Below are 27801 nucleotides of genomic sequence, written 5' to 3' on the forward strand. Positions count from 1 at the left end.
TTTTAGTGTGAGAAAAGTTTTTTTTAATCACATTTTTGTAGTTCATAAAGAAAGAAAACAATACAGGGGGCGTACAGAAAACAAAAATATTAAATAATGAAATTCCTTCATGCTGAAAGAATCATGTTGAGGACTAAACATTCAAGTTTCAGTTTCATCTCTCTGCATTTTTGCTTTTCTTTAATAAAGATGTTCGAGTCCCCACTGACTGAACATCAATTAACAAAGCTGAAAAAGCATCAAGAGTAACTGCCTCCAACACTGGCGCTACAACATGACTAAACAGATATAAAAAATGTTCATAAAGGAACGTCTATTCACATCGCTCTCAATACAAGTCAAAGATAGAAACGGGTTTATCACGTAGAGACCTCCAGCCACCCCATATCCCAACCATAAAATATAACAGTCTACAATAAAGTTCCAACACATGGTCCTTTTCCATTAGTACCAACTCTACCAAACCATCTCAATGTGAACAGAATCATCAACAGCAATGCGGCCTCAGTCTGAAAAAGTCATTTGATGTGATTTGTATGTGACACAACAATGGAGGACCTGCTACTCAGTCTATGGCTGTTGTCAGGCTCAGAGTGAAAGAAGAGAGCCAGAGCAAATAGAGGAGAGAGAGGGAAGCCATGGAGCGGTATCAAACTGAACAGTACAAGCTAGAGGGTGCGTGAGTGTAAGCTAATGGTAGCTTGCTTTAGTGGTCACATTCACAATAAACCCAGCATACAATGATTTAACAGTTGAAGATATTAGTTATTAAATTATGCCGTGACTAGTGACATCGTCCCCTACCCAATCAGTGACAGACAGTCTTCTGCCGTCGTGTTTTCAACAGGACTCGGCCCTGTTAGAACCACATGCAAAGGTACTAAAAATAAAAACGGTTCCAGCAACAGTTACTAGCCGAAGCGCTCCGAGTAGGGACTAGCGGAAACGGGTCAACAGACAGCTGTGAGATAACAGATGTAAAGACTAAAGTGCAGTCAACTTCTCTGAAAACGATCATTCCAAAATTCCAACCTATAATGAGTCATTTACAAAAAGCAGAGAAATTTGCCTTCTGAATGAAAAATAATCGAGTCAATACAAGCTGTCGAAGCTGTACTTAACGACAAATCTTTAGTGCTATTACTGAGATGAGAAGCTGTGGCCACAGATAGCAAACAGGGAGGAGCGGCACGTGCCTTAGAGGTAGAGTGTGCGCACCATTTACGAAAGCTGTTAGTCCTTAATGCGCACGGGGTTTGGTTCCCAACCCTGGGACTTTTGTTGACCTTTGTCCCGCCTTCTCACTTCCCATTTCCAGTCTAAATATTACAAATAAAGGCCACTGGTAGGCCTGTCACAATAAGCAATAAATCAGTTAATCGCATGGATTAAAATAATTGCATAAATTAAAATGAGCTCGATAATTACTGCTTGCATGCTTGTTTTCTTTGTGTCTCCCCCTCTTTCTACTAAAGAGACTGGATGACAAAAGGTTTTCCCCTTCTCGTTTCCTTTGCGTATGGGGGTACTTGCAGGCGCATGGTCTTGTTACGTACCTCAGAGTGTTACATGAGAGCCCCGTGAGGAGAACACAATCACTGAAGCACTTAATCATTTAATCTGCCAGACTAAAATAACCACACATTCCAATATGCCCTGTTGAGGGTCTTATTTATATGCCGCACTTTTGTTGTTAGTTTGCATTTTTTGTTTACAAAACTAGCATTTTGGCCTGTTTTCCCTGTCTGAGTCTAATGATTAATATTTTTTGAAGGGCAATTTTGTTTACAGAGACTTCATAATTCATTTAATATTTAGTTTTTGGTTGTTTTATTTATTTTGGATATTTAAAATGTCTTCCAGCTCCAGTGTTAAATGATCTTTAGAAATTGAAGTTCATTGATCTTTAAGATGGTGTAGCTACTTGCATTATTATGCTGTTCTCATTATATTAGTTGAAAATGGTTTCCAACGACAATATTATTGCTTATCGCAATAATGTCTGGGACAATTTATTGTCCAGAAAAATATGTTATGGTGACAGCCTTAGCCACTAGTGCCACAAAACCCTTAAAAAAAGAGGAAAGCAAGCAGATAGGCAATAAAACTATTTGAAAATTATTAAAAGATTAGTCGACCACCAAAAATAATAATCTGTTTATTCATCTTGTGGATATCACTGTTGCTTCAGATTTGTATGCTGTCAAAATGATTCCCTGACAACTGGTTTCTCTCTCAGGTGAACACGCATATGTCTTTTCAGATCCAAATGTTGTAAAAATCGTTTACTACAGACACTGCAAATATACGGTCTCTCTCCTGTATGAACGCAAATGTGTCTCTTTAGACTCCATTGCTGTGCAAATCTTTTACTACAAACACTACAAACAAATGGTTTCTCACCGGTGTGAACGCGCATGTGTTTCGTTAGCTTAACCTTCTGTGAAAATCCTTTACTACAAACACCACAAATAAATGGTTTCTCTCCTGTGTGAACTTGCATGTGACACTTTAAATTGTGTGAATATGAAAATCCTTTGCTACAAACAGAACAAATAAACAGTTTCTCTCCTGTGTGAACTTGCATGTGACGGTGCAAACTGTATGAATATGAAAATCCTTTGCTACAAACACCACAAATAAATGGTTTCTCTCCTGTGTGAACATGCATGTGCTTCTTTAGATTGTATTGTTGTGAAAACTCTTTACTACAAACAGTGCAAACATGTGTTTTTTCTGTGGTGTGGATGCTCATGTGATTTTTCAGAGTTGCCTTTAGTGTATATCCTGAACCACAAACATCACAGGAAAATGGCGTCTCCCCAGTGTGGACTCTCATGTGTGTCTGAAGAGAACGCTTTTCTAAAAATCCTTTCCCGCAGAGATCACAACTATGATCTCTCTTTCCACTGTGAATCATCATGTGTAATTTAACAGAATTCTTTTGCTTAAATCTTTTGCCACAAAGATTGCAACCAAATGGTTTCTCTTCAGCCTGTACTGCAGTCTGAGCAAGGTTAGAACAGAGTTTGGATGTTTTACCCATTTTGTGAACTGTCATGTTACTGTGTGAGGATGACACTGAGCCTGGGTTCCTATCTGGTTCTGGTCCTTCATAGTCCTCTCCAACAGGTACAGCTGAACTGCTGGTTGGAGCTTCTGTCTCCTTGTTGTCTTCAGTCTTGATGTGATAAAGCTCTGATAACGGAGGTTTCTCTTCATCCTTAATTTTCTCAGGAAGCTGCTCTTTCTCCTGTGGGATCCACAGTTCCTCATCTTCCTCCCTTATGTGGGGGGGTTCTGGCTCCTGCTGGTCCAACCTGGAGCTCCAGTAATGGGGAACCTCTTCTTTAATCACCAACATCTGATGGCCTGTAAAAAAAAAAAATACAGATAGACATTCATGGTTGCCAACAAACAATTTAAAATATCTATATAAAACAAATTTCTTATTAGGGATTTACCGATATGAAAATATTGGGCTGGTATAGATATTATATTGCTGTTATGGCAAATAATATTTAGCGATATAATTCTCCACTCTTGTGACAGCGTGGACAGATGACAACACTGCTTACATTGCTTTTCTGCTTCAGTTAAAAGACCTCACAATCCTGTACTCCATCAGAATTATAACAACTTAATATGTAAACCAGAGAGCACATGCACAGTACCGGAGAAGCTGCAGAGAGTTCCTTGCAGTTGCTGAATAAAGAAGAACGCGCAGAAAATTCACTGTTACTTTGCACTGCTGATTTGTCACAGCTATGTACTTGGTGGAGTGTGACTGCAAGACCATGGGGAAACACTCAAACTGGCTGCATATTGCATCTCGAACTCTTACTGATGGCAAAAAGAAATATGCACCGATAGAGAAGGAGTGTCTTGCGAGTCGATGATTGTTATGGAAACATTTTTATTTAACAAAGAGATCGATGACTGTCACCCCAGCCAGCTTTATTATAATCTTGACAGAGGGACAGAGGCAAGGCCTGTTGTAATTTTCCCCAGTAGGAATGCTCCATCAAGTTTTTTCTTGCTGATTCCGATCACCCATGAGTGCCAATCACTTCTGATCACAAATACCGGTCACATAGTTTTGCTGTGAATTTTTCAATTTAGTTATAAGTGCTACTAGCTAAAAACAAATACAAAAAACCTGCAAGCACAATGCAGCAACTATTCAGTTAAAAGGACAGCTGCGAAACCTGCAATTAGTATTACAGTCTTTAAAAGATTGAAAACATTAAGGCTCTCAACAGGCTAAATAATGCAGAAAGTCATATAAATCTCACAACATCGCCTAAATCAAATAATGTCCAGCAAAAAGGGAAACATTCAAAGCCGAATGGTTGCTTTCAAATAAACTATCATTACTTACAAAATCAAAACAACCTGAGAAAATAAGAAAAACAAGGCCCAGATCTTCAAAGATCCCAAATACAGGGGTTGGACAATGAAACTGAAACACTTGTCATTTTAGTGTGGAAGGTTTCATGGCTAAATTGGACCAGCCTGGTAGCCAGTCTTCATTGATTGCACATTGCACCAGTAAGAGCAGAGTGTGAAGGTTCAATTAGCAGGGTAAGAGCACAGTTTTGCTCAAAATATTGAAGTGCACACATCATTATGGGTGACATACCAGAGTTCAAAAGAGGACAAATTGTTGGTGCTCGTCTTGCTGGCTCATCTGTGACCAAGACAGCAAGTGTTTGTGATGTATCAAGAGCCACGGTATCCAGGGTAATGTCAGCATACCACCAAAAAGGACGAACCACATCCAACAGGATTAACTGTGGACGCAAGAGGAGGCTGTCTGAAAGGGATGTTCGGGTGATAACCCGGATTGTATCCAAAAAAACATAAAACCACGGCTTCCCAAATCACGGCAGAATTAAATGTGCACCTCAACTCTCCTGTTTCCACCAGAACTGTCCATCGGGAGCTCCACAGGGTCAAAATACACGGCTGGGCTGCTATAGCCAAACCTTTGGTCACTCATGCCAATGCCAAACGTCGGTTTCAATGGTGCAAGGAGCACAAATCTTGGGCTGTGGACAATGTGAAACATGTACAGGTCCTTCTCAAAATATTAGCATATTGTGATAAAGTTCATTATTTTCCATAATGTCATGATGAAAATTTAACATTCATATATTTTAGACTCATTGCACACTAACTGAAATATTTCAGGTCTTTTATTGTCTTAATACGGATGATTTTGGCATACAGCTCATGAAAACCCAAAATTCCTATCTCACAAAATTAGCATATCATTAAAAGGGTCTCTAAACGAGCTATGAACCTAATCATCTGAATCAACGAGTTAACTCTAAACACCTGCAAAAGATTCCTGAGGCCTTTAAAACTCCCAGCCTGGTTCATCACTCAAAACCCCACTCATGGGTAAGACTGCCGACCTGACTGCTGTCCAGAAGGCCACTATTGACACCCTCAAGCAAGAGGGTAAGACACAGAAAGAAATTTCTGAACGAATAGGCTGTTCCCAGAGTGCTGTATCAAGGCACCTCAGTGGGAAGTCTGTGGGAAGGAAAAAGTGTGGCAGAAAACGCTGCACAACGAGAAGAGGTGACCGGACCCTGAGGAAAATTGTGGAGAAGGGCCGATTCCAGACTTTGGGGGACCTGCGGAAGCAGTGGACTGAGTCTGGAGTAGAAACATCCAGAGCCACCGTGCACAGGCGTGTGCAGGAAATGGGCTACAGGTGCCGCATTCCCCAGGTCAAGCCACTTTTGAACCAGAAACAGCGGCAGAAGCGCCTGACCTGGGCTACAGAGAAGCAGCACTGGACTGTTGCTCAGTGGTCCAAAGTACTTTTTTCAGATGAAAGCAAATTCTGCATGTCATTCGGAAATCAAGGTGCCAGAGTCTGGAGGAAGACTGGGGAGAAGGAAATGCCAAATTGCCAGAAGTCCAGTGTCAAGTACCCACAGTCAGTGATGGTCTGGGGTGCCGTGTCAGCTGCTGGTGTTGGTCCACTGTGTTTTATCAAGGGCAGGGTCAATGCAGCTAGCTATCAGGAGATTTTGGAGCACTTCATGCTTCCATCTGCTGAAAAGCTTTATGGAGATGAAGATTTCATTTTTCAGCACGGCCTGGCACCTGCTCACAGTGCCAAAACCACTGGTAAATGGTTTACTGACCATGGTATCACTGTGCTCAATTGGCCTGCCAACTCTCCTGACCTGAACGGATGAGCTAAAGGCCGCTATCGAAGCATCCTGGGCCTCCATAAGACCTCAGCAGTGCTACAGGCTGATTGCCTCCATGCCACGCCACATTGAAGCAGTCATTTCTGCAAAAGGATTCCCGACCAAGTATTGAGTGCATAACTGTACATGATTATTTGAAGGTTGACGTTTTTTGTATTAAAAACACTTTTCTTTTATTGGTTGGATGAAATATGCTAATTTTGTGAGATAGGAATTTGGGGTTTTCATGAGCTGTATGCCAAAATCATCCGTATTAAGACAATAAAAGACCTGAAATATTTCAGTTAGTGTGCAATGAATCTAAAATATATGAATGTTAAATTTTCATTATTACATTATGGAAAATAATGAACTTTATCACAATATGCTAATATTTTGAGAAGGACCTGTATTGTTCTCTGATGAGTCCACCTTTACTGTTTTCCCCACATCCGGGAGAGTTACGGTGTGGAGAAGCCCCAAAGAAGTGTACCACCCAGACTGTTGCATGCCCCGAGTGAAGCATGGGGGTGGATCAGTGATGGTTTGGGCTGCCATATCATGGCATTCCCTTGGCCCAATACTTGTGCTAGATGGGCTCATCACTGCCAAGGACTACCGAACCATTCTTGAGGACCATGTGCATCCAATGGTTCAAACATTGTATCCTGAAGGTGGTGCCGTGTATCAGGATGACAATGCACCAATACACACAGCAAGACTGGTGAAAGATTGGTTTGATGAACATGAAAGTGAAGTTGAACATCTCCCATGGCCTGCACAGTCACCAGATCTAAATATTATTGAGCCACTTTGGGGTGTTTTGGAGGAGCGAGCCAGGAAACGTTTTCCTCCACCAGTATCACGTAGTGACCTGGCCACTATCCTGCAAGAAGAATGGCTTAAAATCCCTCTGACCACTGTGCAGGATTTGTATATGTTATTCCCACAAAAGGAGGCCCTACACCATACTAATAAATTATTGTGGTCTAAAACCAGGTGTTTCAGTTTCATTGTCCAACCCCTGTATGTTGTTAATATTATGGATTTCACCAAAAAATCTCCCTGAAAATCTGTCATTTGTTTTATCATAATAATAATCAACTAACCAAAAGGAAAATTTTAAAACTATTCAAAGATCATGACATTAAGTATGGGGATCTGCAATACCAGCCTTGTATTTACTTGGTATTGGATTGATACCAAAATTCCCAGTACCGCACACCTCCAAACAAAGCCCATACTGAGTGGGATACGAGTGATCCGTTCACTGCACTGCCCATTCAGAGCTCAGTCTAAGCTCTGCCTTCTGTGTTTAGGCCTTTTTCACAGCTTGGTGGACAAAGTGCAAGCTGGGGTTACAGGATGTTCCTCCTTTTCCATTCAGCAATGTGTGAAAAAATAGACTGGGAAGACAAAGGTAGGTTGGAAGTTGGAACTGAAATAAATGATCAGGTAATAACTGTGCTTCCGATTCTAGCGGGGCGACGGGGCAGTGGGTTGGCGGGTCAAATCCCCGCTCTGTCTGTCTCAGTCGTCCTTGGGCAAGACACTTCACCTGCCTTGCCTGCGGATGGTGGTCAGAGGGCTCGGCGGCGCAGATTGTATGGCAGCCTCACTTCTGTCAGCTGTGGCTACAATTTAGTTTATCACTGTCGGTGTATGAATGTGTGTTCATAAATGTGTGTTCTTAAATTTAAGATTTCCTCCCACTACTATGGCGTACTGCTCGAGAGCGCCAACTCTCCCATTGTGAAAAGCTGCAGGTCCATTTTGCATATGTTCCAGGAAGCTACTTGAGGATATGCTCCACATCTCAACCATGTTTTATATCTGGCGTTTTCGAGCCAGCGATCATTAAAATGGCAATCGCTGGGCATGCCATTTTCTCCCGCTCACCGGGATAGTTACATGCTCAAAGTAGGACTGCTTCCTTGTTTATGCTACAGGACGACGCCAGTCCAGCGGCTGGTCTTTTCATCAGGTGATGTCTACTGCTCGCACACCGGTATTTCAAAAAGGAGCAAACCCACTCTGAGTGGCAGCGAGGCTTTCTGAGACTTCATTAAAGGCAAAATGATTATCGCTCTCTATTTTGTGCTTTTAACATAAAAATATCAAATATAAATTTTTAATTAAACCGTTAGAGTTGACTTTATTACAAAACTGTGCAGTTAGAATATCAAGCACTTTCAAAGATTTTATACAGAAATCAAGCACTTTCCCAACCTTAAAAACACCATAGCCCGTTTTCCATTGCTTGTAGAAAGCCCCAGGCTTTGGAAAAGCCCCAGGCCATGGATAGCCCAAGTCGTTTCGACAATTTCACTTTCCCGAGGCTTTACTTTCACGGGTAGATGGTCCTACTCTGGAGTAGGTGTTTTCAACTTTCCCCGGAATTTGTTAAAGACACAGGGCTGTGTGGAGCAAGGCAGCACCAGCTACAGTAATAGAGGCTAGGATACAAATTAATCGTATTTATACCAATAAATTATCACAAAACGTAGTTTTAATATGCTTTTAAGTGAGAAAGTAGACCTCAAACCTTTATCTGTGCAGTCGGTTCATCAAGAATGAGCCTGCTTTGAAATATTTTTACGGAGTTTTCAGAGCAGCGGAGCACAACTTACAGGCTGGTCTAGCTGCTAAGCTAAGCTAACTGGGACCCAGATGGACTGGGACTTCCGCACAAACCACTGCCTGATCTCAGCCCAGCACTCTATGTTTTCCTGCTAACTGTTATCTATTTGTGGCGGCTGAAGTAAATATAAAGTGTTTAGTAGGTATGTGGTGAATAACCGCAAGAGCCAGAAAATAAAACTGAATATTTTTCGCCAGAAATTTGTGAATTGTACTCGTCGTCTTCCGGTTATCCGGGACTGGGTCGCGGGGGCAGAAGGCTCAGCAGAGACACCCAGATGTCCCTCTCCCCAGACACCTCCTCCAGCTCTTGCCCAAGTCATCTCAACTGGCTCCTCTTGATGTGGAGGAGCAGCGGCTCTACTCCGAGCCCCTCCCGGATAGCCGAGCTCCTCACCCTATCTCTAAAGGGAGTGCCTGCCCACCCTACGGAGGAAGCTCATTTCAGCCGCTTGTATCCGGGATCTCGTTCTTTCGGTCATGACCCAAAGTTCATGACAATAGGTGAGGGTAGGAACGTAGACCGACCAGTAAATTGAGACAACAGACCGGCACAGTGCCCGCATTACAGCGGCAGCCGCATCGATCTGTCTGTCAATCTCCCGCTCCATTCTTCCCTCACTCGTGAACAAGACCCCGAGATGCTTAAACTCCTCCACTTGAGGCAGGAACTCCCCTCCAACCTGAAGACGACAAGCCACCCTTTTCCGGTCGAGAACCATGGCCTGAGACTCGGAGGAGCTGATCCTCATCCCAGCCGCTTCATACTCGGCTGCGAACCGCCCAGCGCATGTTGTAGGTCTTGGCTAGAGGGGGCCAGCAGGACCACGTCATCTGCAAAAAGAAGAGACGAAATCCTCTGGTCCCCAAACCAGACCCCTCCAGCCCTTGGCTGCACCTAGAAATCCTGTCCATAAAAGTTATGAACAGGACCGGTGACACAGGGCAGTCCTGCCAGAGTCCAACATGCACCGGGAACAGGTCCGGCAATGCGAACTAGACTCCTGCTCCGCTTGTACAGAGATCGGATGGCCCCCCTAATAAAGGGCCCCCAACTCCATACTCCTGGAGCACCCCCCACAGGGCATCACGGTTGAATGCTTTCTCCAGGTCCACAAAACATATGTGGACTGGTTGGGCAAACTCCCATGAACCCTCGAGTACCCTGTAGAGGGTATAGAGCTGGTCCAGTGTTCCACGGCCGGGACGAAAACCACACTGCTCCTCCTGAAGCCGAGGTTCGACTATCGGCCGGACTCTCCTCTCCAATACCCTGGTGTAGGCCTTACCAGGGAGGCTGAGGAGTGTGATCCCCCTATAGTTGGAACACACCCTCCGGTCACCCTTCTTATGAAGGGGGACCACCACCCCAGTCTGCCAGTCCAGAGGCACTGTCCCTGACCGTCACACAATGTTGAAGAGACGTGTCAACCATGACATCCCCACAACATCCAGAGACTTGAGGTACTCAGGGCGGATCTCATCCACCCCCGAAGCAGTGCCACCGCGGAGCTTTTTAACCACCTCTGTGACTTCCGCCTGGGTGATGAAAGAGTCCAACCCCGAGTCCCCAGCCTCTGTTTCCACCAGGGAATGCGTAATGGAATGATTGAGGAGATCCTCAAAGTACTCCTTCCACCGCCCGATAATGTCCCCAGTTGAGGTCAGCAGCCTCCCACCCCCACCGTAAACAGTGCTGGCGAAGCACTGCATCCCCCTCCTGAGGCGGCGGACGGTTTGCCAGAATCGCTTCGAGGCCAACCGGTAGTCCTTCTCCATGGCCTCACCGAACTCCTGCCAGGCCCGAATTTTTGCCTCTGCCAAAGCCCGGGCCGTGGCATGCTTTGCCTCAACGGTACCTGTCAGCCGCCTCAGGAGTCCCACAAGCCAACCACACCCGATAGGACTCCTTCTTCAGCTTGACAGCGTCCCTTACTGCCAGTGTCCACCACCGGGTTCGGGGATCGCCGCCACGACAGGCACCGCAGACCTTACGGCCGCAGCTACAGGCAGCAGCATCGACAATAGATGCGGAGAACATGGTCCACTCGGACTCTATGTCTCCAACATGTCTCCCGGAGGTGGGAGTTGAATACATCCCTAGCCGAGGGCTCTGCCAGACGTTCCCAGCAGACCCTCACTATGCGCTTGGGCCTGCCGAGTCTGTCCGGCTTTCTCCTCTTCCAGATCCAACTCAACACCAGGTATAATGTACTGCTGATGATCAGAGCACTTTAAATTTTCCAAGTACATAAAAAAAAAAACATTTCTCTAAGATTATCTTTTCATGTAAACCTAACTTAGAGTATGAACTCTTATTTATGTCTTCTATCTATCTATACATATATATTTTTCCATCCTCTACTCCATTGTCTAAGCAACTTCTACTGTTATATAAATATTTGCTTATGATTAGATGGTCAAGGTATCAACTTTGGGCTCTTTATGCTACTAACTTGCCTAAACCTAAAACTGCAAATAAAAGAAGGCATTTACTGAGTTGTTGTAAATTATGCTACAATACATACTCATTCTATACTGTCTTTCTCATTCTACATCTCAAATATAAATGAGAAGTTTAGAGCATTGCAGTTCCTGTAGTTTTTCATTTTTCACATTTTAAAAAGAAAGAAAACTTGCACAATAGGTTAAACAAGTAGACTGAATCAGTGGAAAAGATTGGTTTCACATGTAAGTATGAAGGTATATTTAATTTTTATTATTATTATAAAACAAATCCTGGGGCTTTTGATGGAAAAGGAGCTCTTGTCAAATTTTCACCTGAAATGGAAACATGTTGGAGTCGACGAGGATGAACGTAAGTGAGAGGTGAATGAAGACACGGCACTGTATCAGAAGGAGCAGTGAGAATCAGAATCAGAAAAGCTTTATTCCCAAGTACGTTTTTGGACATACAAGGAATTTGTTTTGGCGTAGTCGGTGCAATACAGTACACATTAAACAGTATAAACATATCTACAATATAATATAAATATATGTGCACAGTTTTAAGTGAGTGAGAGTAAATATAGAGCAGTATTGGGTGCGAGAGCAGTACAACAGTGCAGGTGATCATTGTGCAAGTATGGCAGGAGTCCAAGCTGAGCGTTAATGTAACGCATAGAGTTAGAGGTTACAGGTGTCCTGTCAGCAAAAAAGGTGGGGGTGTGCGGGAAAGGGAGAGTGTCAGGGTGGTTTCAGGGCTTTGTTAACCAGGCTGGTGGCAGATGGGAAAAAACTGTTCTTGTGGCGTCAGGTTTTGGTCCGGATGGACCGCAGCCTCCTGCCAGAGGGGAGAGTCTCAAAGAGTCTGTGACCGGGGTGGGAGGGATCAGCCAGAATCTTCCCTGCCCGCTTCAGGGTCCTGGAGGTGTACAGTTCCTGGAGCGACAGTAGACTGCAGCCAATCACCTTCTCAGCAGACCGAATGACACGCTGCAGCCTGCCCTTATCCTTGGCTGTAGCAGCGGCGTACCAGATGGTGATGGAGGAGGTGAGGATGGACTCAATGATGGCTGTGTAGAAGTGCACCATCATAGTCTTTGGCAGGTTGAATTTCTTCAGCTGCCGCAGGAAGAACATCCTCTGCTGGGCTTTCTTGATGAGGGAGCTGATGTTTGGCTCCCACTTGAGATCCTGGGAGATGATGGTTCCCAGGAAGCGGAAAGATTCCACAGTGTCAATTGTGGAGTCACAGAGGGTGATGGGGGCAGGTGGGGCTGGGTTCTGCCTGAAGTCCATAGCCATCTCCACTGAGCGTTGAGCTCAAGGTTGTCCTGGCTGCACCAGTCCAACAGATGGTCCACCTCCCATCTGTATGCGGACTCTTCACCATCAGAGATGAGTCCGATCAGGGTGGTGTCGTCCGCAAACTTCAGAAGCTTGACAGACTGGTGACGAGGTGCAGCTGTTGGTGTACAGGGAGAAGAGCAGAGGAGAGAGAACACAGCCTTGGGGGGAACCGGTGCTGATGGTCAGGGAGTCAGAGACGTGCTTCCCCAGCCTCACGCGCTGCTTCCTGTCAGACAGGAAGTCAGTGATCCACCTACAGGTGGAGTCGGGCACACTCAGCTGGGAGAGCTTCTCCTGTAGCAGAACTGGGACGATGGTGTTGAAGGCAGAGCTGAAATCCACAAACAGGATCCTGGCGTAGGTTCCTGTGGAGTCCAGGTGCCGGAGGATGAAGTGAAGGGCTATGTTGACTGCATCATCTACAGACCTGTTGGCTCTGTAGGCAAACTGCAGGGGGTCCAGGAGGGGGTCGGTGAGGCAGGATGGATGGACAGACAGACTTGTCAGATCTACTCAGATTTGTGTATTTAAGTATATGAAATTATGTAGCAAACAAAAAATTGTAAAAGAACTTTAAATACATTTTATCTGATTCTTTAAAGTAGCCGCTCTTTGCTGTAATGAATGACATTAACTTTTGGCCGTCTCTCAGGGTGTATTCACACCAGGAAAGTCCTTTGGTCCAGTTGTTTGGTCCAGACCAAAAGCTAACTTTATGTTTTTCATTTGGTGCGGTTTGTTTTCACATTTTACTTTTTGCAAGTGAACTATTACTTGTAAACAAAGCCACGCGGGTGACGATCATTGTTCCCATTGGACAGAAATTATGGGGGCGGGACAGAGCACAGACCCGGAAATTTAGGAAAACATCTGTAGATGTGCTGCGTGCAGCTCCTCTGTTCTGCATAATTGTGTCGTTATTACAGCTGCAATATTATTGTGAGAAGAGCAGCTCATTCAACACAAACTTTGAGACGGTCCATTTATAATGTTGGAACCCCGTTGGAGAATCCGTGCTGAACGTCGACGTTCTCTACGTGCCTGTCACAGAACAAGCCAGTAGCGTTGCTAAGCAACAAACAGCTTATCAGGTATGATTACCTTACAACAAACACCTTTGCTACCAGCTACGGTGGCTTTTTTTAAAGGTAGTCAGCAGCACAGGAGCACCACAGGGGACTGTACTCTCACCATTCCTTTTCACTCTGTACACCTCAGACTTCCAGTACAAGACAGACTCCTGTCCTCTGCAGAAATACTCGGATGATTCTGCAGTCGTGGGGTGGATCAGAGATGTACAAGAAGACTAAAACAAAGGAGATGATTGTAGACTTTAAGAGAAACAGGAATAAGTCAAAAACTATTTCCATCATGGGAGAAGAGGTGGAGGTGGTGGAGGAGTATAAATACCTCGGTGTTCACCTCGACAACAGACTAGAGTGGAGATGCAACTATGAAGCCATCTACAAGAAGGGACAGAGCAGACTGTACTTCTTGAGGAAGCTTAGGTCCTTTGGTGTTTGCAGCAAGATGCTGCATATCTTCTATAAGTCTGTTGTGGAGAGTGTGATCTCTTCTACCATCATCTGCCGGGGAAGCAGCATCAGAGCCAGGGACTTGAAAAAGCTCAACAAGTTGATAAAAAAGGCTGGTTCTGTTCTGGGGACTCCTCTGGAACCTCTGGAGATCATTGTGGAAAGACAGATTCTTCATAAAATGAAGAACATTATGGAGAACCCTGAGCATCCTCTTCATGAGACTGTCCTACAACAACAGAGTGTCTTCAGTCAGAGGCTTCTTCAGATCTGCTGTAAGACTGAGCGCTACAGGAGATCCTTACTACCCACAGCCATCAGCATCTACAACGGCTCTTTGAGGAAACCTTCATAATATGACCTATAACAACATTTAATTTCCCTTTGGGATTAATAAAGTATTTTTGAATTGAATTTTTATGTCCAAAGAGACATACGCTTTTTGTAGTTGGTTCGTATCGGGGCCGGTTTGTATTTAGACCATAAGCGAACCGCACCAGAGTCCGTTTGGAAGCGGACCGAGACCACCTCAAAAAGTGGGTCTCGGTCCAGTTGTTTGGTCCGGACCAGGGTTCGCTTGAGTGTATTCACACCTGCACAAAAGGTCCGGACCAAGGGGGAAAACGAACTCTTGTCCGTTTAAAGCGGATCAAAAGTGGCAGGTGTGAATACCCCTGGGAAGATCTTTCAAGACTGGAAAACCATTTCAGGTGACCACCTCCTGAAGCTCATGGAGAGAATGCTAAGAGAGCAAAGCAGTAATCATAGCAAAGGGTGGATATTTTGAAAAATGTAGAATATAAACATGTTTAAAATGATTACACACTTTTTGTTTACTATATATTTCCAAGTGTGTTCATTCATAGTTGTATTGCCTTGGTGAGAATCTACATTGTAATTAGTCACGAAAATAAACAGACCCCATTAAGTGAAAAAGTGTATCTTAAACCTTTGACCGGTTGAGTTCATACAGCTTCGTTCCATAGACCATCTCTTAAAGGAACTAACTGTGTTACTTACAGTTGTGTGTCTGCTCCAGTTCTGACGTGGATGCTGAAGGTACGGAGGTCATCACACTGAGGCAATCCAGAGTCGTACTCAAAACCATAACCTTTTAAACGCTTTAACGTGTCTGCTGTTTGCTTTAGCTCCGCGGTGGCTAACGGTCCAGTCAGTTTGCTAATGAAGGGTAATTACATCGTGTACTGTAAACTGCGGCTAGAAATAATCACAGTTGCTTAAAACAAGCACGTAGAAGCGATATCCACAGGAAGACTGTGGAATGGAGCGTCTAAAACACCAAATATTCACTTGTTTTAAGCCGTATTTCTGGCCAGACGTAGTCGGTCACGCTAACGTTACGTCCAGCTACTTCCTCTTTTGGAATTTGTTGGCGGTTGGCAAAAAAAACTTAAAGTGCGCATTACCCCCACCCAGTGTTACCAGGTGAGAAATGTAGGATTATTGTACTAGAGACATAAAATTATCGTATTTTGAGGGAAATTATCGTACACTCGTCATAACCAAAATAACAAGTCTGTTGATGTGTTGAATAGCGTCTAACAGGAACTCGCAGCTTTGTGACGTCAGAACGGAATGGATTTATCAACAGCTGCAGCCCCACAGTGCCGGACTCTGCTTCTTCTTTTCTTTTTTTCATTCCTCAATCATGGGCGGGCGCAGTGGACTATTCAGCCAATCATGTATGGAAGCAAATCGTTACCATATTTCAAATGAAAAAGCATTTTCAGAAATGCTTTTTCATTTTAAGAATGTGGCTGCATTGTTTGACTCATAAATGAAATTAGTTTTCAATAATCCTATTTGCATTTTAATTTTCTTCTTCAAGACTGCTCATTCTTTCACTTAATTAAAATGAAAAAGAAAAAGACATTTGAGATTTATTTTTCAAAATATGCCCCAGCAAATAGATACCAAAATTCAATTTGAAATGCAAAATTTGAAAATGAAAAAGCATTTCCAGAAATGCTTTTTCATTTTAAGAATGCGGCTGCGTTATTTGACCCATAAATAAAATTAGTAATCAATCATCCTATTTGCATTTGCATTTGCTTCTTCATGACTGCACATTTTATGCCATAATCAAAAAGAAAACAAAGCAGACATTGCTTTTTCGTTTTCGTGGTCTGCCCGCAAAATACTGCCCAGAACTCGAAAACAAAAAAGCATTCCGAGCTGCGGGCGCAGAAGAGTGACGTCAGCAGCCGCTCTTCCTCAGCTCCCTGCTGACCGAGCTACCCATCTTGTTCGGTAGGAGGCGCTGTGCACGTCTGCATTGCATTACATTGCAAACGTGCCGAGAAATTGATTGAATTGCAGCAGGGCCGAGCTCAATTTGTGGCAGTGGCAGGCAGAACTGGTAGTTCCGGTGGCAGCCTCATGGCCTGGGACATCCAGCGTGTTTTTAAGCATTTATTTATATTTTTCTGTGAGTGACGATTCAGAATAGCCGCTCGTGTTCTATAATAAACCGGCTGTTTGTGCAATAAATCGTCATCCTTTCAACACGTCACACAAACACATAGTGCTATTTATTTTCCATGTCAAGTAAATACAATCACCTTATGTTATGGGTCTAAAGCTGTTTATTAAATAATAATCAATAATGAAATCATTATTTAAAGGTAACAGGCTATAACCATAATGACAACCCATTTGCCGATAATCAGCATCAGCTTCCACAAAAACAGCGGCAACCGCATTGGCAAGCTTTTACGGCCGGTCTGGCACCTTCTGGCATCCTCGCGGAATCCCGTGCCACCGTGCGGCAAGCTGTGGCAGTTCCGGTGGCAGCTTCGGTGGCAGGATGTGGCGGAACTGGCACAGCCTGCCACCGAAGCTGCCACCGGAACTACCAGTTCTGCCTGCCACTGCCACAAATTGAGCTCGATCCTGCTGCAATTCAATCAATTTTTTGGCACGTTTGCAATGTAATGCACTGCAGACGTGCACAGCGCCTCCCACCGAACAAGATGGGTAGCTCGGTCAGCGGGAGCTGAGGAAGAGCGGCTGCTGACGTCACTCTGTTGCGCCCGCAGCTCAGAATGCTTTTTCGTTTTCGAGTTCTGGGAAGTACTTTGCGGGCAGACCACGAAAACGAAAAAGCAATGTCTGCTTTGTTTTCTTTTTGATTATGGCATAAAATGTGTAGTCATGAAGAAGAAAATGCAAATAGGATGATTGATTACTAATTTCATTTATGAGTCAAACAATGCAGCCACATTCTTAAAATGAAAAATCATTTCTGGAAATGATTTTTCATTTTCAAATTTTACATTTCAAATTGAATTTTGGTATCTATTTGCTGGGGTACATTTTGAAAAACAAATCTCAAATGTCTTTTTCTTTTTCATTTTAATTAAGTGAAAGAATGAGCAGTCTTGAAGAAGAAAATTAAAATGCAAATAGGATTATTGATAACTAATTTCATTTATGAGTCAAACAATGCAGCCACAATCTTAAAATGAAAAAGCATTTATGAAAATGCTTTTTCATTTGAAATATGGTAACGATTTGCTTCCATAATCATGACCGTTGTTCTGAGGCCAACGCATTCACGTCACTCGTAGGTCACATTTAGAAAAGCACGATTGTCTGTAATTTCCAGCATCTGTTTCGGAATCCAGACACAGATGCCTTCCGGGTTCGCAAAAAAGACTTTGGCGATAGGCTGATGACAACTGATTACAACCACACATTCATGGAATGGTCAAATTATCGTACATTTGGCCTTTTTTTAGCAATATTGATCGTACATCGTACAGAGAGCAAAATTATCGTACAAATACGATAATTATCGTACACCTGGCAACACTGCCCCCACCAACTGGTATGGAGGGTGGTCCGTCATGGTTTCATTTCTCAAGTGTGCGTATAAATACATTATATAATCAAATTATGTTTTTCAGTTTTTTCTTAAAAAAATCGAAAAAATAATTTGTTTATGTTTGCTCCCTAAGTTCGTTTGCAATATGTTTACTACATTAAACTTTTCATTTCATTTCTTCTTATTCCAATATGTGCTGGTACCAATAAAAATACTATTGTAAAACGCATCCGTTTCTGTTAAAATGCCTGGCCTGCTGTCTGAATGATGATACAGAACTTGAATCTGAGCAAATCACCGCTCTGAATGATTTAGACTTCAACCACCTGCATTGCCAATAAACCACCATCATTTCTCTTGTATGTACCAATTTATCCATTTGTGATTGGTTTACCTATTTTTATTAGAATTTCAAGTAGTACGAATTATTATTCCTATTTTCTGTTTTTTACACGTCTGTATGAATCTGATTGTACTAAGAATAATTGTTTATATATTGCTGTATTTTTATTTATCTAAATTGTATGTCTTTTCTTTCCCATTAATGTCATATGTTGCTTCTAGCAAAATCCAGGATGGTATAACTTATAGAGGTAGTATTGGACTTATGTCTAAATTATGTACTTAGTATTCTTCTGTTATGTTTTAAATAACCCATTTGAAACTTTCATCTCTCTTTTTTTCCTTTTCCCCAGCATGGATTTAAAAAGGCTGTATGATCCAGGTTACTGCCTTGTAAACCAGTAATTTATTTCTAGTTGTGCTCTTCTCAAATCTAAAGGCGTTTCTCCCATTTCTACCTTGAGTGGTGCTGTTGGGGTGGTTTTGAATGCTCTTGTACAAAATCGCAATGCTTGATGTTGTATAATGTCTAGTTTATTAATATTTGTCTTTGCTGCTGAACCATAAATTTTACTCCCCAAAATCTATATTTGACCTAATCAGTCCTGTGTAAATCCGTTTTGAATATCCTCCATTTCCGCTATCATTGCCTGCCAAACTTCTCATATTTAATATTGTCTTTCACTTTCTGAACATGTATATTCCATATGGTTTTCTCATGAAACCATATTCCTAATAACGTGTCACACATTTTACTTGATCAATATCTTGATTATATAACTTTAACTTTATTTTCTCTAATTCTTTTCTGTCTAAACACCATAATATTTGTTTTTTCAACTGAGAATTTAAATCTCCATTAAAAGGTCAATTTCTATATTCTAATAATTTTAATAATGCATTTTGTATTTTCTTTATAGTATATTATACATTTTTCCCCTTTTTCCACATAGCTCCATCATCTGCCAAAGTGAATAACCCATTTCTTCACTAATATCTTTAAACATATCATCTATCATTATAGAAAACAATAATGGACTTATAATACTTCCTTGTGCCATAGCGGTCACAGACTAGAGCTCTCTGGATGATTTGAACACAGAACTAATATGGCTGACTGTGAGCTTTCCTCAAGATAAGAGTCAGCCTGCTCCTAACACTTTTACAAGATATTGTACTTGGGGAACAGATTAATGAGTTGTGTGGGTTAATACATCTAACGACTGAACATTTAGACTTATCCACTTTCAGCATCAGCATACTTGAGCTAGGACTACAAAATCGCAGCAAAAAATAAAAATGGCGGATTCGCAAAATTGGTTTTGCATTTTGCATATATCCACTTTAATTACAATTTAAATTAGTATATATTTTCTTCGATGTCTTTGCAGCTGTTTTGGGGTACATTGAAACACTATTCTATAATTTATGGATATTTTGTCCATTATAGGCAGGTGTCATTCACAGATTCTCTCAAATATTCTGCAAGCATTGCTTTTGCTGCTGCTTATTTCTCCTTCTGCCTCCACTGCTTTTGTGCTTCGACTCTTTTCTTAGGGATTAATTTATGCCGCTTCTCTTTTCTACATTCAAAAGCAGCTGCATTAAGTTTGCAGGAGTTTTGAACACAATAAAATATTCCCGTTTTGATTGATTTGACATTTGTAACATACAATCTGTGTCACTAAGGAATGTTTAACGGCTTTTGTTTTTTTTGGTTAAAGAACAAATACGTTTTTAATGACACCATTCAAAGCAACTCCAGCTATTTTCAGATACTATAGCAGGTTTTAGACCTTATTACTGGCCAACATTACAAGAAAAAATCATTTTAGTTAAGTTGGCCAAGGCTTCAAAAACCATTGTAATCAAGCAAATAGAAACTACTCTGGCATCCTGATTGCAGGTTCTGGTTTAGATTGTGCTTGTTTCTTGAATTAAGTAATTTAAGTTACGCTCACATCAGCAGATGAAGGTACTGGAATGCAAAGACCGTCTTTATGTGAATGAAGAGAAAGACACACTTGATTTATACTACATTTTATTAACATTTCAACCCTACTTAGACTCAGGGATGGGCCAAAACAGTTTTTTAAATATATATGCAAATCTTTTTTCATCACAAACCAATAACTGCACCATGTTTAACTAGATAAAACGTCCTGTTCCTCTAATTACAAAACTGGATTCAAATAAATTAAGAAAATTAAATAGAAAGAAAAAAGAATTACCCCAGAGTTCTGACATGTTTTATTAATATATTTTGTGTTGTCATTTTATAGTATGCATAATTATTTAAGGACATTACAACCCAATAAAAGTTAAATATATGTACTCTCAGGATCACATGACAAGTTATTTACAATAATTTTGTATGGATGCAACTTCTACGCCCAGCTATCCTAGTTTTTAAGGCTCTTTGTTCCTATGCTAGACCACATGAACATCTTATGAAATGGATAACACTTTTTGTTGAACTGCTAATTATTAATTTCATGGTAAATGGCCTGGACCTTTATAGCGCTTTATCAAGTCCCCAGAGACCCCAAAGCGCTTTACACTACAATCAGTCGTCCACCCATTCATACACACTGACAGTGGTGAGCTACATTGTAGCCACAGTCGCCCTGGGGCAGACTGACAGAAGTAAGGCTGCCATACAATCGGCGCCACCTAGCTCTCTGACCACCATCAGCAGGCAAGGTGGGTGAAGTGTCTTGCCCAAGGTCACAACGACTGAGATGGACAGAGCTGGGATTTAAACTGCAACCCACCAGTTACAGGTCAGATTCCTACCAAATACAGGACGAATGAGCTTTAACTTTTATTAACTTTTCCTGTGATTGGAAGTGTATCTGTGGGCTGAACTCATAGGGAGAACTTTTTCTAAATGATTCACCAAGTAGAAAAGATTAATCAGTATTTTTCCCTTCTAAATCTGTTACCAACATTGTCTTGATGTTCATGGAGATGATGTAAAAAGCTGATATTCTGTAGATTTGGCTCATAATTGATGTCTTTGTCTATGACAATGATTCAGATACTTTTAACAGGACCATCAAACATAATAAAACAATTATCAACATAACCTTTTACATACTTTAATGTGTGAGAGAAATTGATTTTCCAAGAAAAAAATGTTTCAAAACCGGTAACATAAGAGAACTTGGATTAGGAGGCGTCTTACACCAGATTGCTGCTTGTTTAAGTTATCTGTACAGATCATCTTCAAACAAAAAAATTCAGACAGAATTCTCCTTACTGGGATACTTTGTCTTAAAGCCATCAGGATAAGATTTACAGCAATGCAGACCTGCAAACTAGGAGTAAAACGTGTACCAGTGCTGAAAGCAGATCACGTGGCCACAGAAAGCTGAGGTTAACAAAACCACTGATTAACTAGGAAGACAGATTAGTCGACTTTCATAATCATACCTAGTTGCTAATATCATGGACATCCACATCTCTTCTTGAATCTTCGTGTTTTTAAATGTTTCACGCCATACAAACAGTTTCTCTCAAGTGATTTTATACATTACATTTTGATCAAATCTTATTTTCACAGATATTACAACCAGGTGGCATCTTCTCTGGGTGGAGCTTTACATGTTGCAGTAACTCTATTTTCTTCACAAAAAATTTACTGCAGTCATTACAGCTAAATCGTGCCATGTGAACATTCATGTGTTTTCTCAGATATGCTCGTCGTGAAAATGCTTTGCTGCACATATTACAACTAAACGGCTTATCTCCTATGTGAACATGCATGTGAATCTTTAGAGAATTTTGTCGCGAAAATCCTTTATTGCAAACACCGCAAACAAACGGTTTCTCTCCTGTGTGAACACTCATGTGTCTTTTCAGAATCTGAAGCAGTGAAAATCCCTTATTGCAAACATTACAGATAAACGGTTTCTCACCTGTGTGAACACGCATGTGACTCTTTAGGTTCTCCTGTTGTGAAAATCCTTTACTGCAAACACTACAAACAAATGGTTTCTCTTTGAGGTGGATCCACATGTGCTTTTTAAGAGTTTCTTTCATTTTAAATCTTGAATCGCAAACATCACAGGAAAAGGGTTTTTCTTCTGAATGGACGTTCAGGTGGGTTTTAAGAATTCTCTTTGCATGAAATCTTTTCCCACAATCATCACAAGCAAATGGTCTCTCACCAGTATGGAGTCTCATGTGTGTAAGAAGAGAAGTCTTTTCTTTAAACCCTTTACTACAAAGATAACAGCTATGTTCTATCTTTCCAGTGTGAATCATCATGTGTAATTTGATATGAGTCTTACGTTTGAATCTTTTGCCACAAACATTGCAATCAAACGGTTTATCTTCAGCTTGAACTCCAATTTGTCTCCTATGTTTGGGGCACTGTTTAGATTTTTTACCTCTTTTCTGAACTGCCATCTCACTTTGTTGAGAAAACCCCTCTGGATCTGGGGTTTTGTCTGGTTCTGATTCACCACAGTCCCTTTCATCTGGTTTGGTTTCCATCTGTCCAGCTGAGCTGCCGGTTGGAGCGTCAGTTTCTCTGTTCTCTTCAGTTTTGATCTTATAAAGTTCTGGTAACTGAGGTTTCTCTCCATCTTCACTCTTTACAGTAAGCTGCTCTTCCTCCCGACTGATCCACAGTTCCTCCTCTTCCACCTTTATGTGGGGGGGCACTGGGTCCTGCCGGTCCAAACTGGAGCTCCAGTCTTGGGGAACTTCTTCTTTAATCACCAACATTTGATGGACTGGGAACATCGAAACACATATGGACATTGCAATTTTGAAAAGCAAATAATTTGCATTATAACTTATAAAATTAGCAATCCATTTCTTGAAAATCTAATCACCCAAAAACTATTAAATACAGCTAATGGCAGGGGAGTTTGGGAATCTATTTTCGTAGTTTATTTATTAAGAAAAGAGACATATAGATATTGGATATTCGTGCTCCGCAGATTCACTGTTGTCTTCTTCCTGTTTGATCCAATGCAGGGAGTCTGATTATAGCCTGCTGCTCTCTGCCTGCTCCCTCCTCCTGCACACGCTGGTTCGGTAAAGTGACGTCAATACATTTCCAAACCAAAAATGCTGTTTCATGGTGGTATTGTTCTGTATGTTTTTGGGGAAATGTGCATCTGAACAGCTGCTTTTATGTGTGATCAGCCTATTTAGGATATTATTAAATACATCGCCCCACCTGCATGTAATTCCAAAACCTGATGTGTCCTTTTTCATTTCATTCAGCCTCAGGCAAGGTATATGATTCGTAAATAGTAAAATTATACGTTGGTTAGACCCGCTCCGGCCATTGTGATCCTTAATATTATTGTAGTCGTTCTTGAGTTTTATTAACTTTTCCCTGCACTACTTCCTCAAAACCCTTCTCATTTCTCCTGGTCCCATGGCCAATTAGTGAAAAGGAGTCTGTTCACATCACATGTAGTCGCTACTCAGCCCTGATTGTACGTGCTCAGGAGCAGGGACGGAAAAATAAGGTACCGGTACAAAACAAAAAAAAGTAGAAACAATTGCAAAGTGGGCTAAGTGGAGTGGAGCCAGGCTAAATCAAGCCATTGGAGAAGGGATATAAATATGTCGTCAAAGCTACCTACCTCAGCTGCAGCAGCCACTCCTGCTAGAAAGGCTTGTTAGATGCTCTCAGAGAGCATCTTAAACACGGTTGAGTTCTCTGACACTTTAAAATGAACCACTTGCTGTACATGTACCAAGCGAAGTGAAAACAATTACGTCTTTTGGCTTGTCTGCTTTCAGAGTCTCCGGCATATAAATTAGTAAGACTAGAGTATTAGGGCCAGGCTAAAACAATTTTTCTTTTTTGAAATTTATGAGAATAAAGTTGTAATATATATAAAAAAAAAAAAAAAAAAGTCATGACACTACCAGAATAAAGTCGTAACATTACAAGAAGTCACAATATTATGAGAATAAAGTGGGAATATTATGAAAAGTTGTAATTTTTATGAGAACTCTTACAAAAAGGCATAGTCTTCCATGTATTACAATGAGGAATGTTAGGAGTCTTGTCAAGAATAATAAGGACATTCCTAATCTTTTAGCACAACAATTGTGCAGGTGACAGTGTCTGTTTCAAAAAAATAACCACAGACCTGGAAGAAATTCCTTCTTTTGTGGAAGAGGAGCTGTCTCATTATGACTTTATTCTGGTAATATTGGGACTTTATTCTCATATTATTACGATTTTATTCCGGTAATATTAGGACTTTAGTCTGGCCATAATACTCCGTCGCAAAATTAGTATGTAGTGAATAAAGCACAAAAAATTAAAATAAATGTTTGTTTACAAAACTTTTGTCCACTTGCTGACCGTATGTACCATTACTTATTCAGGACTGAATATGTATCAGAATTTGTGTTAACCTTTGTCTTAGTGCTAATGTTAGCATGCTTTATTCTGGTTTCGGCAAACTACTGCACATAAAATCAAAAAGTAAATTTAAAACATATAATGGGTCTATTGTTGAAACAGGCATCAGTACAAAATATTGTCCTCTTGTCTTCTTTTTTCTATCTCTAATGGGGGATGGAGCTGTTCTATTTACAGACAACTGAACACTGGACTGACATGTTAGTACTTCACTAGTATCTGCTCTCATAATGTGTCAACTATTTTTACTTACTTTTAATGCGCTGATCTGTTATTAATTTTCCTTGATCTATTTTACTTTCTAGCCCCCTTTCTTAAGCTGAAGGGCCAGAATAAAGCTTCATTATTGTTTTTGAACTGGACTGATAAGAAGTCGTTCCTGCTGTTGGATTATGTGAGGGTGAACTCTGCTGGGATACATGCACACATTATCTTTTCGATTCTGTCTGTAGTCAAGCAGCTATTTTATAATTTCCTGCTAGAGTTGATTTGATCCAATCCAAACAAACAAATGTGCCACTTACTGAGCTCTTTGCTGTCTTGTCTCTGCTCCAGTTCTGATGTGGATGCTGGAAGTGTGGGGGGCACCAAATTGAACCCTCCGGGATCGTCTGCTTCAACCTTCATCATCTCTGACATCCTGCACTTAGGATCACCTCTTTTCACAAGACTCGTTTGCAACCTTCACATTTTCTAGTAGGTCAGGGTTTCACCCATATAACCTTTCTCTTGTCTTTTCTCTGCCTGAAACTGGAATCAGACACACAGCAGCATCTAATCAAATAAAGTTCAATGTAAACCGTATTAGACACTGAAGCGATGCTGCAGTCTGATCCCTTGGTCAAAAGTTCTGTGTCCACTCTATAACTGCCCCCAGCCTCACGGTCCTCAGCTGAACAATGAAGAGGAAGTGTCCACAAAAGCTGTTGTCTTCCCGCACAGTCACACAAACACGGAGTGTGGACTCGTCTTGTAGCTCTAAACCATGAACTTTCAAAAGCTTTAACGTTGAAAACACCTTTTGCTGTTAGCACTCTGCTGCTTTAGCTCCACGGAGGCTGACAGTTCAGTCACTTTGCTAATGAAGGCTATTTACATTCTATACTGCAACCTTTGGTAAGAAACAATCACAGTGGTTAAAAACAAACATGTAAAAGCGATATCCTGACGGAGACTGCAGAGCGACACCAATTACACACCTGGTTGAACAAAATTAAAAACGTTTTTGTTTCGGGACTTAGCAAGTCAAGCTAACAGTGCCATTTCCGGTTACTTCCTCCTCACTAACCAATGAATGACAAGTAAAGCTCTGATTCGAAAAACCACTTCCTCTTCAAACCATTAGCTTTTCACAGCAAAATAAAACATTACAAGTAATAAATAATCAGAATAAATAAATGAATGAATAAATAAATAATATATATATTTATTACCACACATTTATATCTATTAAGATGTTATTATATTTTATAGTTTTTATTTTTTCAAACACAGTTAACCTAAATGTATTTATACAGAGCAAATTTCAAAGAACTGTACACAAAAACAAAAGGTCCAATTCCTCTCCATTTATAGGTCTATACACCAACCAAAATCTTTATTAGGAGCAACTGTTATTCTGCCTATAAAGACAGTCGATCTCATGTATGACTTTCTGAAGTTCAAACCAAGCATCAAAATGGGACTTACACAGGGATCCATTCATCTCAGCTAAGAACATGTTACTCAGGCTAGAGTTCTGGCCCACACAACAGACTTACACTCAGCACAGACTCCACATCACACATAACAGACAGGTCTGGGCCAGATCCTGTCATGATCCGCCTGTGTTTAGGCTTTTCAGTTTGTTTACCTTCCTCTGCTCAGCCAGGTGTTTTTCTATTTATTCAGGTTAACTTAGATTTCTTCTGTTCAGTTTTGTTACTTCCTCATAGATATTGTTTCCCCCTGGTTATGTTCCCTGGTTTAGTTTCATTGTTTACTTTTTCTGTTCAGTAGACATGTCTCTGTTTTCTTCCTGCACTCCCTGCTCAATCAGGTTAATCAGGCACTCTCCCTCAGTCTTCCTGTAGCCCTTGTCACCAGCTTCTCCATGTTTCTTCTGATTAGGGTTAGATTTGGCTTCAAGCTGGCACTGCTGGTTGACTGCTGGCATGGCAACTGGTACTTCAACCGGAACTGGGCCAGGTCTGGCAATAACAGCACCAATTATAACGTGGCATATCACACGTGGCCTGATAGTGGTTTGGTTTATGTGGCCCAGATACCTATATGCCATATGGGCCAATTGTGGCTGACCTTATGTTGCCCATGGCATGCTTCAAATAATTAATTCTTGCTAAAACTACAAATTTGTCTTGCATTAATTTAAAGTGCTTGTGACATTGCATTTTCATGATAAATCCAATTACATTAATGGAAAGGAAACATTGAAAAATATTTAAAAAGTGAATTCATGCCACTGAAATGAACAACTGTTGAGATATATGGTCATATATTTTACTAAAAAGGCATTTCCACACTAGTCCTTTGCAATTTTGTTGTGCTTTTGACAAAGGGAACCCCCGCTTGTAAACTGACTGTTGCTACATAATTTCATTTATAGGTATAGAGATGTGAATTTTCTCCAGGCATGTGTGTTGACGATAAAATAGGCAGGTCCTGGGTATATACGTGAGTAGCGGCAGCTGGTCACATGCCCAAACACCGCTAGACAAATCTCCCATCAGATGACGCAGTACGTTCTCGATTTCATGCTTATTCATATCTGATAAGATTAATAATAATCCACCACCACACGCCTCTTTGAGTCAACCTCTAAAATGGAGTCATAACAAGCGTAAACGATCAGTGTGGCAGTATGGGGCAGCGGCTGCCTAAATCGCATTTCCAATCTTAAATTTCTGCGTGAAACTGGAGATAGAGTGTCTGCGTCTTCTCCCAGGTTAAGGTTAAATGCAAATAGAGTATCCTTGATTCAATTCTTGACGTGTTATAGTCAGCGGGAGATCTTTTAGATGTTGTCCTCGC

General features: G+C 41.4%; 1 protein-coding gene across 3 annotated transcripts; it reads right to left on the reverse strand.

Moving 5' to 3' along the window:
• On the reverse strand, nt 1–26038 carry LOC124875332 (oocyte zinc finger protein XlCOF6.1-like). 3 transcript variants are annotated; one of them, XM_047377440.1, is made up of 2 exons: nt 25296–26038; nt 1–3372 (listed from the first exon to the last, which is right to left on the reverse strand). In XM_047377440.1, exons 1-2 carry the CDS (start codon nt 25408–25410, stop codon nt 2204–2206), a joined length of 1284 nt encoding a protein of 427 aa, XP_047233396.1. In that variant the 5' UTR covers nt 25411–26038; the 3' UTR covers nt 1–2203. The 3 variants fall into 3 exon arrangements, with proteins under 3 accessions (XP_047233396.1, XP_047233397.1, XP_047233395.1); XM_047377441.1 differs by lacking the exon at nt 25296–26038 and adding an exon at nt 15200–15815; XM_047377439.1 differs by lacking the exon at nt 1–3372 and adding an exon at nt 20393–23110.
• Nucleotides 26039–27801: the final 1763 nt, after the last annotated feature.

The sequence above is a fragment of the Girardinichthys multiradiatus genome, chromosome 10 (assembly GCF_021462225.1).
Source record: "Girardinichthys multiradiatus isolate DD_20200921_A chromosome 10, DD_fGirMul_XY1, whole genome shotgun sequence".
In the NCBI taxonomy this organism is placed as follows: domain Eukaryota; kingdom Metazoa; phylum Chordata; class Actinopteri; order Cyprinodontiformes; family Goodeidae; genus Girardinichthys; species Girardinichthys multiradiatus.